Here is a 13,892-nt window from a genome sequence, read left to right as displayed (position 1 = left end):
TCCTGAAGGGCTATAAATAAATATTAATTTGAAACTGTTTTAGAGATGTGTTGATTTAACCTTATGCTTATTTTGGAGGCTGCAGTTTGTGGTGCTGATATTTTTATTGTGTTATACTGAGAGTAATGTCTAATATTCAGTTTACTCTCATTGGTATAAATGGACTCTCCTCAGGGTCCTTTAGGGTGCTACCAGCCAGGAACAAAAATTGATCAAATTCACAAATAGGTTGCACGAGGGCTCACAAATGTTCTTCTTGCATTTAACATTTTGGGAAATATGCTTATTTTATTTCATGCAGAGAGTTAGAAGAGAATATCAATACTACTCTCATGTGTGTGCGGTAAATATGAAGCTGGAGCCAGAAGCTGGTTAGCTTAGCATAAAAGACTGGAAACAGGGGAAAACAGCTAGCGTAGCTCCGTCCAAAGGTAACAAAACCCCCCTACCAGCAACTTTACAGCTTACTGTTTAACAAAACATATCTTGTTTGGTTTAATCCACACAAACACTGAAGAATAATTTTTTTGGCATTACAAGAGGTTATGCAATAGACTACTTCTTAGTGGGGAGCAGTCATTTTATGAAGTCGTGTCATCACCATGAGGTTGCCAGGCAACCGATGAAGACTCCAGGACTCCTGGCCAAGAAGTAGTCCAGCACATAATTCCCCCCCATAACACCATAAATTGTTCACTTTGGTTTTTGTTCAGATTAAACTTAAAAAACATGTTAATTAGTGAGCCGGGCTAGCTGTTTCCCCTCGTTTCCAGTCTTTATGCTAAGCTAACCTCTCCTGGGTGTAGCTTGGTGGTACTGAATGGTATCAATCCTCTCTTCTCACTCTAAAGCGAATAAGATTTCCCAAACTATTCCTTTAAATCAATTAGTAGCTTAAAAGAAACAAAATTCCCGATGGAGGTTAATGAGTTTTTGCCCTACTTATTTGTGAAATCTACATAAATTATGTTGATCAGAGGTTTCTGTGCCGCTTCTCTGTCACTGTCAACAAACTCAATGCAGCACAACAATGCAGCAAAAGCCCACAGGATGTCATGTGCGTGACACCATGTCTTTGATCTGTCTTTTGGCACTGAAGCACCAGATCATGACAAAGTTTTCCTTTGTAGTTACAACATTAACTCATCACCACAGCGACTCTGACAGAAAATCCACACACATTTACTGCATCAGACAAGAGCACACTATTGTATGGCCACAAGTTATCGACACCAATGTCATCGACAGTCACGTGCACATAGATGCCTGGCCATATGTGACATGTCAAGGTTGTTAAGGGTTACTACTGTCCACCGGCTAAAGCTAATCCACGCTTGCCTGAGCGACCCGGGCCATTAACCTTCCATTAGTAATACTGACCTCTCTCTCCACCAATGGATAGAGAGTGATTGGGGTGAAGGGAGTGGCTGATTTGCGATGACACATCTTTGTTGCTTTAGAAAGGAATGTGATCTATACACACACACACACACACTCACACACTGCACTTTACAGCACCGTCAAGCATGCAACGGGTTCAAGCTAATGGACTTCAAAGGGCTTCAGAGGGGCAGGATGGGGGCAGGGGGTCAGGAGCCTTAAAGGCAGGGAGGGGAAACGACACAGCAGTAAAGCACACGCTCTGTTAAATGTCAGCAGACAGATGTGGATAAAGAAAATACAGTAACAAAGATGGGAATAAGGAGACTATTACTTTACTGTTATTCAAGGTTGTGATTCTCAGGAATTTTACGAGGTTTTAAAATACTTGTAGATAACTTTTTGAAAACAAAAAATTACACAAATGGCTAGTAATAAGGCATCCTTTGTAACGGGTTCATAAGTTGTAACTAATGGCTTTATTAATAGCTAATAAGTCATTTAATAATGCTTTATAGACAAATGTGGGTTGCAGGCAGAGGTATCAAAGTCGTCATTATTACTAACACTGTAATTTATGTGAAAGGATCTCACTGTTTGGGTGCTTTTGCTAAGAAATATGTCCAAGAGATCCTGTAAAAGCAGTAATATGTTGGAAATATAGTCATCATATGCCATTAAAATACAGGTTATAATCTACTTAATTTAACTTTTCAGTGAAACTTAGTCCAGTTTTTACAGACGGCTCTTTACTGTGCTATTATTATCACCTGCTATACAAAGAAACGGACTCTTTGGAAAAGACAAGAGTGATCGTCTTACATGGGGCTGATGGTGAGCTGCCTGTTAGCTAGGTACTACAGTACTTTTACATTATCATGTGTTTCCGCTTTTTTTTTTAAGCTTAAATTATGATTTTATTCTGATTAAAATGACAGAAGCTCATAAACTAGCTAGTAGCTCCTGCTGAGTTAAATTAGCCGCTACACACAGCACTTTAACATCCACACTATGGAGGCCACGTTCATGTTATTTTTTCATAAAGCCTGGTTCCTAATTAATTTAGTGTTTATAGACTGAATAACTTCCACATTCACACAGACTATCTTCATCTGTTGAGGGGGCGACAGCTGACCGTGATTAACCCAAACATCTCTGCTTTCAATATCAGTGTACGTGTGTTCAGTTCCCATCAGCCATCGTAGCAATGGGGCGACGCTCGAGAGTGCAACACATAAATCAGCTGCCGGATTTGTCTATAGATCAGTTATAAGGCATGAAAAAGAGCTGGTAAAACTGGATTTTGACTTATTAATAGCTTATTAAGACTTAAAACTGCAAATTCCATGATTAAAAGCCTTTATTAATGACTTATTAACCTGTATATCTTGTTTTTAACTGTAAGCACAAATTATATGTTTGTGATTTAAAACAAACTCAGGCTCTACAAACAAAGACATCAGAGAGGACAAGCAATAAATTTGGAGCAGATATGAGGAAAGAATACACAACATTTTTGGAGTTAAATAAATAATTTGGGACCAAAATGCTTTGAAGAAATTCCTGTGCAGGTTTGGTGTGAAGAAGAAATATCATCTGATTTGATTAAGATATTAAATGAACTTCTTAGGACAAAATTAAAACTTCTGACAATGAGTTTTATGAACATAAACTATGATGTTTGACGAGGGAACATGTGACGCAGTACCCCAAAGTAATGATTATTTAAATAGAGACCCAAGTAGAGAAGAAGTGAAGGAGAAAAAAGGATATTTTTCACAACCTGGCAACCCCAAATTTGTTCTTATTAATTGCTCATAACTGATCCATAAAGCATTAGTAAATAATTGATTAGCCATTACTAACGCCATTAGTTACAATTAATAATCTCTTTATAAAAAGGTGCCTTGCTAGTATGTGGTACCGCCTTTAATGAACCATACAATATGATATAAAGCCACCTTAGAACGACAGAGGAAGGGTCTTTTTGTGTCCTCTGTCTCTGCTCTGACTGACAGGTACATTTACATACTCACAGTCACACAGCGACAGACAGACGGATTCAATTATGTGTGAAAGTCAGTTCAAATACAGCTCAGACTGACCCTTGGTGCTCTACTGAGGGGGATATAGGACCCTAGTGAGGCCTTAAATGCCAGTTAATGTCAGCATTTCAAGATGAGATGATTTCATTGTGCTGGTCTGTCTCAATCTACTGTACGCTGAGCATATGGGGGACAGACTGCAGAACAGACTCACCATGTGGTAGTTGATGATTTCCTGGAGGCTTTCCCCGCACTTTTCCAGGCACTCCTGCAAACACGATATAACATTTAACCTAGATAATATAAAGAAATATTCTCATAACTGCTACCGTATCTGCATCTAAGGCTGTCATAAAGTAAAAACCAAAATGTATTTGAATTCTAAATGGAAGAAAATGAAATGATCTGCAGTGCTAAAATTAAGTCAAGGCTGGTTAATGTCACTGAGGTGTACTTTTGTGCTCTAGCAGCCTTTTTTTTTCCCTTGAACCTTGCACGGGAAAGGGAACTATAATTGCAGGGCTGATTCAGTTCTTTTTTTACAATGGAAACTACAAATACGAACAAGACTTTAATAAGAAACTCTAAATTAGTCATACAGTTAAAGCCAAGACGGCTTTTAATAGTACTTAATGTCAGTAGCAATGAAACTAGTCCAGAGCTGCGGAGACACTGCTACTGCTGCTGCTGCCAGAAGTAAGTTTCCAGGCTTGATCTGATCCTCACTTACTATTCTGTTAGTAATCAGGTTTACTGACACACAGACCTGTAAGGCTAACAGACAAACATGAGGAAAGTCTCCATCCCTGGATACAGTTAACTATAACAATCCTATCCACTGAATGACAGAAAACGATTACAACGTAAGACAATAAAACCACAATAAAGGCTATAATGGATCAAACAGACACTCATCGGAACCTCACCGAGATCATTTCATCCTTCTTGCACTGCTGAGACAGATCCCGGATGCCGTTGACGAAGAGCTTGTTGGCGCTGACATACGCCTTCCCCGCTTCAATCATCCCACTGCATAGCTTCACCAGCTGTGGAGAAGAGGAGACACACAATTGAAGGAGATAAAGGAAAATATTGCAGCTTTCATCGACACATCACATTAATGTCAGTTAAAGGACGGGTTCACAGTTTTTCCAAGTCTGTCTTAAAATAGTCTGGTGCCAAATGAACATTGAGAAATCATTTTCTTGCCATAATCATTCCTCCTGTTCATACTGATCGTTAGAAGATCCCTTCATAATAATAATCTGAAGCTAATATGAAGCTTCAGCCGTCCAAATGAGTCAAATCAAGAAGATATCTTTAAACGTTACAGTCCTTTTAGTGCCAAAGTTCCTTTTTTTGTTGCTATACTTCCACTAAAGCTCAACAGGGAAACACAAAGAGGGAATTTGATGCTAAAAAAACTGTAAATGTGACAGATATCCACTTGATATGACTAACTCAGACTGCTCAAGCCTCATATAAGCTTCAGCTTCAACTTTTAAATGCATTTTTGCACAAAATGTGGATTTTGGCCTCCATCTATTACATTGAAAGCACATTTGAAGGGGATCTTTTAATAGCCAGTATGAACAGGAGGAATGATTACAGCGAGCAAAACCTCTGTCAGTGTTCATTCAGGCACCTGACTGTTGTTTTAAGACAGACTTGAAAATTTGTGAACCTATCCTTTAAACTCATATTGTCTCATCATATGGGGGGAGGGCTGGCTGAGATCAGAGACTCCATGTGACTATCACTTCTGAAGTACTGTCAACGCTCGAAGGCAGCAACTTTTACGGCTGAACAACATCATATGCTCAGGCGAAGCACTCAAACGTTGGCTTCCAGGTCACACTTCTTCTGTTTTCAGCACATTATCACACATGGACCGGGACGATGCCTGTTTGTTGTCTGGTTATCACCTGTGGTTACATACAGTAGACGGTGCATTCTCAAGTGGGGTCCATATGTTAGCCTGTGACATTAGCATGTAAAAGCTACGGAGGCTTAATGTTATCCAGGAATGGAGAATTGATACCAGACATCGATAATTCAACATGTATGTTTTGTGTAAGATTTTGTATCTCGACCACATACTGTAACATGCCGCAGTGAACGCACCACAATATACATTTTCTCTGCGACTCTCAGCGAAATTTGTCATTAGAGGCCTGTTTTATTTTGCTTCGACCTTCATGAGAGGAAAATTAATTCTTCTTATTTTTCACTCTGTGTTGTAACGCCAGACTTTCTGTTTTTAAGCACCCTTCATCTCCAGCAAAGTCCCATTTCCTCCCAGCTGCTAACCAGACGTGAGGCTGAACTCTTCTGCCCTTTTGTTTAAAGGAATAGTGAGACATTTTGAAAAAAAAAAAATGCTTATTCACTTTCTGACAGAAAGCTAGATGAGAAGATTGGTACCATTCTCATGTCTGTACAGTAACCTAGAAACACAATTTAGGGCTGCAACTAACCATTACTTTCATTATCAATTAATCTGTTGATTATTTTCTCAAATTAATCAAAACTACTTTAAAGCCAGGCTAGCGGTTTTCCCTTTGTTTCCAGTCTTTATGCTGAGCTAAAAGTCTCCTGGCTCGACCTTCATATTTAGCGCGCAGACAGAGCGGCATCTTCTCATCTAACTCTCGGCAAGAAAGCAAATGAGCCTCATTTCCCAAAATGTCAAACTATTTCCTTATTACCTTAGAAGGAGCTTTGTAGGACTGAGACAGTGCTGGCACTGCTGCGCATTGAAATGGAAATGCCACCTGTTGTTTGACAGTCTCGCCTTGTTACAGACATTGTGTGTCCATAAAGAACAACACCCAGTTATTTGTTCCACTGTAAACGTTAAAGAGGACTAAGAGTCTACAGCCATAGCTTCTCTGTGAGGCTGAGGCTAAACGCTAACAACCATAGAGCTGCAATGATTAATTGATTGGTTGCTATCTATTAAATTAATTGCCAACTATTTTGATAATTGCAACTAAACATGAGCATGCTAACATCCTCACAATAAAAATGCTAACAAGCTGATTTTTAGCAGGTATATTGTTGACCACGTTTACCACTTTAATTTAGTGTGTTAGCATGCTAACATTTGCTAATTAGCATTAACAAAGTACATCCGATACTAATGGGACTGTCATTAGTTTTGCAGGTATTTGGTTATAAACCAAAAGTATTGGACAAATTAACATTTTGAATTGATGATGGTGCTGGATGTAAAGTCAGGAGATCACTAAAGTCAGTGGTTTTTAATGTCGAATGTCTACAAAATGTCATGGCAATCCATCAGATAGCTGTTGATGGACCAACAGATATTTCCTCCCTCATGTTACGCCACTAGCACGGCCAAAAATGATCATTTAAAAGCATTTGGCATATATTGTGATATTTAGGTAGGACCCTGGGATATTATTTTTTTGCTAACAGAACATTATTAATCTAGACCAACAAATCATTTGAAATACGAACTGAATAGTTTCTCCTTCAATTTTTCCCATTTTCATGATCTAGTTTTAAACGTTTTTAAAGAGAACAGTTTGATTAAGGAATATTGAATATTCAGGGATGACTTTTGACAGGAATATGAACCACAGTGGAGGTTTCCAACACTGATGGCAGTAAGAGCACAACTGTCTAATCCTGGTCTCTCGCTGACACATACTGTAATTCAATGTCAAGAGGAACAGATGGACCTGTGACATGAGCATTACAGGCAAAGCATCTGGCTGCCTCATTACAGGCAACTGGATGGTTTGAAAGCCAGAATGATTCAATCTAATGTTTTTCAGAGAGTCCCGGTCGTACTCTGTTGCCACGTTACGTTTCAACAAACCTGCGCTGAACTTCAACAGGATGACTGAGTGACATTACGCCGTCTAAAAGAGTCCAGACTGCCATAAGTAGAGGTTAGCAATGGTAGCGCTGTGAGATTGGGCACTGCAGAGGCAGGCTGGGAGTAAGTAGCTGTGTATGATGCCAAAGCTGTGACTAATTTCTGTAGCAGCAAGACATGACTTACCTGCAATTATCTCCAAATCAGTAACAGACTCATAATTAAATATACTTAGAACTGGCAACTTAGGCAGTAGAGGCAAAAGTTTGAAGTGTCAGGGTCCTGTTGAGGTGCACTATGTGCCGTAGCAGTAATAGTAGTAAATAAATGATAAAAAATAAACAATGCTAGTATGTGCTGATTGCAGAGCATCCTCAGTGTTTTCAGTCTGTTATGTTCACTTGTATTTCCACCAATATCAACTCACTGTTGTGTCAACAGTGTCCATACCTTTCATTTATAATTTAAATATTCTGACCCAGTACCAAGATGGTATGCGCCCATGAAAATGCAAAAGATTTCAAGTTGATACTGTGAAATTATTTGGAATATAGAAGCCAACTTTTTTTTATTTTTAGCAAATGTCAAAACCCCATTTTTATGTTTTTTTGGTCATTAAAAGTATGGTTTAAGGACTTTTTTCTCATGGCATGAATAGGGTTAGGGTAAAAAAAACTTACAATCTTCATATGAACTCTTTTATGTATTTAGTACTTTTGAGACTTAAATGAGGCTTTTCAAATACACAAAGGAGCAGAACCGCAAAGTTTAAATGTATTAATTAGCCTACTTATACAACTATAAGCCAGTATTCATGCCAGGAGATGCGATACTATGCTGTAATATACTATAATAATGTATAATGTTAACTTTTAATTAGCTGCATTCACAGTCAGTCACATTTAATGTGCTACTCCTCACCGTTACCACTTCAACATGCAAATAAACTTCACAATATAGATAAATAATGAGCTTAATTTTCAAAAAAAGGATTCTGTGGTTTTCAGGGGGTCCTAGGTGGTAATTAAGAGGTCTGAGATCAGCTGTCACCTGAATCATTGAACGGTTTATCATGTATTTTGTATCAGCATGATGCCTTTATGTTCTATTAAAATAAATCCATCACTCTGAAGGCTGTACTGTATGTTGCATTGATATACGAAACAATCAGTGCTAGATAATCATTGCTGTACTGTTATTTAAACTTTCAGGCACATTGGACTTCTGGCCGCGCCTCGTTCAGTGATGTCACAGCGGGAGTTTTGCCTTCAGGTGGGCTCTGAAACATGACCGGCACAGACTTGTGGCAAATGGGCATGATTTCACAGCCATTTAAATTCGGCACACATAACGGCACGTGCTACTTGGCTCGATCTCAACTTGACTGCTCGTAGGGCAAGAAAACAAGCGTGTAGCAACAGCACTGATTGGCAAGGCTGAATATACCGTAAATGTAGAAGGTCTTTGCCAAAGTTGTGTCAAGATGTCAGCCTGAATGGTATGTTTTTAATATATTACTCTAACTGATTTTGGCTTTTTTCTGGTGCAATTTAGCAGCAAACAAGCAAGAAAACTTTATTTCCATAGCACAGAAGTTACAAAGTGCTTGACAGGGAGAAGAAAAAGGGGAAATCCACAAAATAAAAAGTGTAAAATCAAGAGAAAGCATATGAAAACAAATAGGTTTTAAGATGCTCTTAAGAATATGCACTGATTTGGCTTCTCTGACACTTTCCAGAGTCGTGAAGCAACAACATTTAATTGTCAACCAGTAGCGCTTTCACTGCTCATCCACGCTACATCAAACTGTTGGATTATGAGCTGATCAGTTCTCATGGTGTTTACTATCATGTGGCATGTCAGCAAGGAGAACAGCCTTGGAGAGATGATGCAAAAACCAGCTGCGGCATCACTGTGTGTGTGTGTGTGTGTGCGTGTGTGTGTGTGACATGCCTGAAGGTTTTATCTCATTGAGAACAGTGTAGCAATACTTTCCTGCTCTGTTTTCAGGGTTAATTTACTCTTTTATCATATCACATATCACATTTTCTGCTTCTGAAAATAGCCACATGGAAACAGATACGGTTCACAGCGACAATATCAAATGTCTTACCTTATCTAGTTTCGCCTCAATCTCCACAACCTCCGTCTCCACCTCATCAATATTTGCCCTGAAAAACAAGAGCGAGAGAATGCATGTGTGTTACTTTATGACTGAAATAAATTCCATTAAAGGTCATTCATCTCGTTGGATGAACAGCCGTTCTCCAGTCTGCTTGTGATTTCCCACGTTCTCAGAAAGCATGACGGTGCTCCGTAATCTGTGAGTGACAGATGGAGCTACGTGGAGCCAAACCCAGACATGTTGGAGCAGCGTCAGGCCAGAGTTTGGGTGCGCTTAAGCGAGCGAGCGAGACGCCGCCCTGGGAGCAGTTCAGCTCCGTCCAAACAAAGTGACACGACAAGGTCTCTAAACAGTGAAGGGAACATGGCTGTCTGGCTCATGTCAAAAAACCCCGATCCACCTACCCAATGTCAACACCCCCACCACCAATACCACACCCAATTGCATCTGGAGCCCAGGCCACTGGGAGAGCTGTGATTTACACCCAGTTGAATCATGTAGTCCCTAAAAACACCACTCCCCAACTTCTCCACAAGTGATGTCAATAAGGAGTTCGGGGATTATGAGCAGATTTAGAGTCACCATCTTGATGAGTTCATTTCTATCTATTACCTGCTTCCTGTTGCACTGTGGGACCTCATGGTTTTAGTGGAGTATAAATATGATCTATAGCCCGTCTGTCTTCTGATTGTTTTGTTTTGTTTCTCGAAAACACACATGATGAGGACATAACATGCAACACAATATTTATATTCTAGGGCTGTACTGGTATATCTTTGCATGAGTTAGAGTTGAAAACAATACATATTTATCTTATACTGGCTCTTTATGCAGCTGCTCAGTTCAGCCTCTGTCTGAAACAGGCTGTTTTAGCTCCTGTCTCTTTAAGGACCCGCCTCTGAGAAGCCTACTCTGTTCTCATTGGTTAGATCTGGAGGCCACGAAAAAAAATGTTCCACTTCTTTTTCTCATTCTTTACTGGAAATATAAACTTCTCAAATCACAGAACAGATGGTAGTTTGTGGCCATGCACAACCAATCTGATGTCATCGTGAGGAGGAAGTAGAGGTAACACTTCAAATGAACCATTTAGAGCAGGTTGAAGCCCTGGGTTTTGACTTGAAGGCTGTATTTTTACATACGTTCACCTGAGTTTTGGACCTCTGACCATTTTTAACATGGACATCCAACATTATAACAGCATAAAAATGACAGAAAATCACAAAAAAAAGCACGATACGTCCCCTTTAAAGCTAGTTTTTTTTATTTGGTGTCAAAGGGATGGGAGTCACAGCGCTACATAAAAAGCACGTCTGTGATGAGAGCATCTGTGGCATATATCGGCCATGGCTGGCAGGATATAAAACTTGTATCTCTGCCTCATCTCTTTCTCTCTGGCCTTGGGTGGATTAGCCTGCTTGGCCGAAGCTGCAGAGAGCTCAGAGGACGAAGGATGGCACGTGCTGTTCTCATACTCCTCTCCACCCCCACAGCCTTTCCTCTCACCATCTCCTTTTATATGGAACAGAGGGAGTGAAGCAGGGGATAATACTCCAGAGAGGAAATATCTGTCAAAAGCTCCGACTCATGCAGAATGGAAACATACATTACCTAAATAATCAATATATATTATTCCACATGTGGACGTGTGTTATTGTAACCTCAAGTGATCTCCTGCTGAACAGAACTTCAGCCAACCACACCCAGGATTAATCTTGCAGTGAGCAAAGCTGTTTTCATTGCTGATGTCATTTTTCGAAACTGCATTTTTTTTTTACGCGATAATGCAGAGCTTAGTGAGCTCTCGCTTTTCAGGAGGCTCGTTCCCCTTCACGCTTTTCAGCTACAGCAGCGGCCAGACTAGTCTCGAAAAGTCATATTTTGTTTTAAAACGTCTACGTATGACCACCAACATGGTTCACGAATGACCAGTTTAAATTAGGAACAAGTAGAGAGTCTCAGAAGCTGTGATACATATTTTCCGAAGATACCTTCTTTGGAAATAAAATCATGCTTTTGGGTTTTGTGTGTTTTAACCCATTGCTGTTGCCTGTCTTTGCCGGGACACTGTTGAAAAAGAGATTTTTCGTCTCAATGAGGTTAAATAAAGGTTAATTAATACCATCAGTATTTAGATCTGATCTTCTACATCTACCTGCTTCAAATTTATTCCACTGTGGTGTGAATATCAGCTTACAGAAACTTCAGACATGCTTTAAAGGGGTTAATTCATCACAGTAAACATTTAATTAACTTCACTTTTTGTCAAAGATATGCTGTGTTTGTGTTGAGTTTTGCGGAAGATCAAATTCACATCATCCTTTTAACGTTGTTTTATTTACATAGTTGGTCTTCTGAGTTAGTTTTTTTTTTTTTGTAGCCAATATAGCTCATGAATACAATGTTGTTTGACAGCTGACTCTCAAAACTCAACCCTTTAATGCAGTGGTTCCTAACCTGGGAGTGGAAGATGAGATGATTAACAAGACAGGAAAGAGGAAGACAAAACATTCCTGCTACACAAAATGTTACTTTTCCTGGCTTTTCTCAAATCTTTGTCTTGTGTCTACTTATTTTGGTTTTTAAAAACTATTCCAATTAAAGAATCTGACACTCTTTTCATTATCGAATCTGTCGATTATTCTCTTGATTAGTCGTTTGGTCTTTAAAATGTCAGAAAACTGTGGAAAATGTAAATTACTTTCCCAAAGCCCAAGGAGATGTCCTCAAATGTCTTGTTATGTCTCGACCAACAGTCAACAACCCAAAGATATTCAGTTTACTATCAATGACGACTAAAGAAACCAGAAAATATTAATTCATATTATATTCATTTGAGAGGCTGGAACCTCTGGAGACCTTTGACTTCTTTTTCCTTAAAAATTGCTAAAAACATCTGTTGATTGACTAATCATTCATACACAACCTGTTAGAAGGGATGGCTAGTAGGCATTAGGTGTCTATAAAGGGTCACATGCCAAAAAGGTGCATTAGCGCTTTATAACCCTGCGTTAAACCAATGTAAAACATCTTCATTCATGCCAGTTTATAGTCACATGATTGTGAAAATTAGGTTTCAGAGGCATTTTCACCTCTCCAAAAGGTGTAGCACTGAAACGTTTAATTGTGTGGCAATAAAAAGGCCAAATTTCAAAGGAACTGACTGACAACACTAAATATAAACTCTTAGTTGTTCCAGTCTAAAAATACTAAAGTCAGCAGTCAGTGAGAGCCAGAGATGGCGCTGGGTTTCAGTCATGCTTCTCCTGCAGAGCGCTGCTCTGAACGCAACTGAACCAGTGTGGCTCCACATGGTGACAGCCCAGCTAGCTGTTCCAGATGTGCGGGCGCTGGCTTGTGAGACAGCTGCTCCCTCTGAACCCCCCCCCCCCCCCAACCCACCACCCCCCTCCTCTCCCGACGCTCCAGGCTGTAACCCCCACTGCCCTGTCTCACTGCACATGCCTCCCATAATGGATGCACACAGTGCCCCGGGCCCGTAGCCACGGCAACCATCTCCTAAGTGGGCCGCAGCGGTCTCTGATGTGCTTGTGAGTTGACCCTTATTCACACCACGGGGAGCAGAGTAGCTAAGTAGATAATAACATGACTCACAACAAGGCTACTGTGACAGGAGATGACCGTCTTCACACCATTAAAACCTCGTCAGGAGACTATTAAACACCAGTACTGTGACTCTGCACTGATTTACTCAAATAAACACGCAGTTGTTGGTTGTTCTTGACGGCAAAAACACTTTATAATAACTTGTCAAGGCAGATTGCAGTTTCATGCCTATTAGTGTGCAGGATTAGTCTGGGATCATTTATCTGACATGGAACAGTGCAGTTAAGTAGCGGTGTAAAAACATATATCTGAGATTGTGCTGAGCAAGCTGCAACTCCGGTGGTTTCTGGCTGGTGACATGCTGACGGGGCGTCCAGGAGAACGGCCGAGGTGCTGTTTACTGGCCCAAAGTCCTACAACACCTCTGTTTCTCTTTAAGCCAAGCGCTACCTCACATCTTTATTTGTTTCACATGCTACTAGGGCTGAAGCCGTTTGAAATTCTATAAGAATCACCTCAAAGAAAATGTTTCCATTATTCCAGTAAGTGTGGCTTGGCTGCTGTGTGTGAACCGGATGGCTGGGAGAAATGCAGCTGGGCACTGATGCCCCAGAGGGTTGTGTTTTGGAGGGTGAACCGAGGCAAAGCAGTCTGGTGGCCTGGATGGAGAATGAGCAGGTGGGATGCTGAGGACGGAGCCAGCACTAGTGACCCCTAAAATACAACCGCGACTCCCCAACCAAACCCAAAGTGTCCACCAGCTGGGGTACGCCGATTGAACCTACTGACAGCGGCCCGCTGGGGAGAGCGAATTACCCAGCGAGTAATGCGGCGGTGTCAGCACGCTCTGGTCTCTGTGCCAGCATTCAAATGAGAACAGCTGTAGAGCAGACTGGAGGCTAACTTCAAGTGATCCTCAGCAATCAGG

General features: G+C 40.4%; 1 protein-coding gene across 3 annotated transcripts in view; it reads right to left on the bottom strand.

Annotated features, from left to right (window-relative positions):
* acap3a (ArfGAP with coiled-coil, ankyrin repeat and PH domains 3a) overlaps positions 1-13,892 on the bottom strand; it is an 82,287-nt gene that overhangs the window by 36,331 nt on the left and 32,064 nt on the right. For all 3 annotated transcript variants that reach the window (XM_042409379.1, XM_042409380.1, XM_042409382.1), the window contains exons 2-4: positions 9,386-9,443; positions 4,352-4,471; positions 3,640-3,693 (exon numbers count right to left, since the gene is read on the bottom strand). In XM_042409379.1, coding sequence (XP_042265313.1) covers positions 3,640-3,693; positions 4,352-4,471; positions 9,386-9,443 — 232 coding nt within the window. The remainder of the gene's footprint in view (positions 1-3,639; positions 3,694-4,351; positions 4,472-9,385; positions 9,444-13,892) is intronic.

Source organism: Thunnus maccoyii, chromosome 4 (genome assembly GCF_910596095.1).
Source record: "Thunnus maccoyii chromosome 4, fThuMac1.1, whole genome shotgun sequence".
In the NCBI taxonomy this organism is placed as follows: Eukaryota; Metazoa; Chordata; class Actinopteri; order Scombriformes; family Scombridae; genus Thunnus; species Thunnus maccoyii.
Note: the sequence above shows the minus strand (reverse complement) of the source record. Positions and strands in the feature narration are given on the sequence as shown.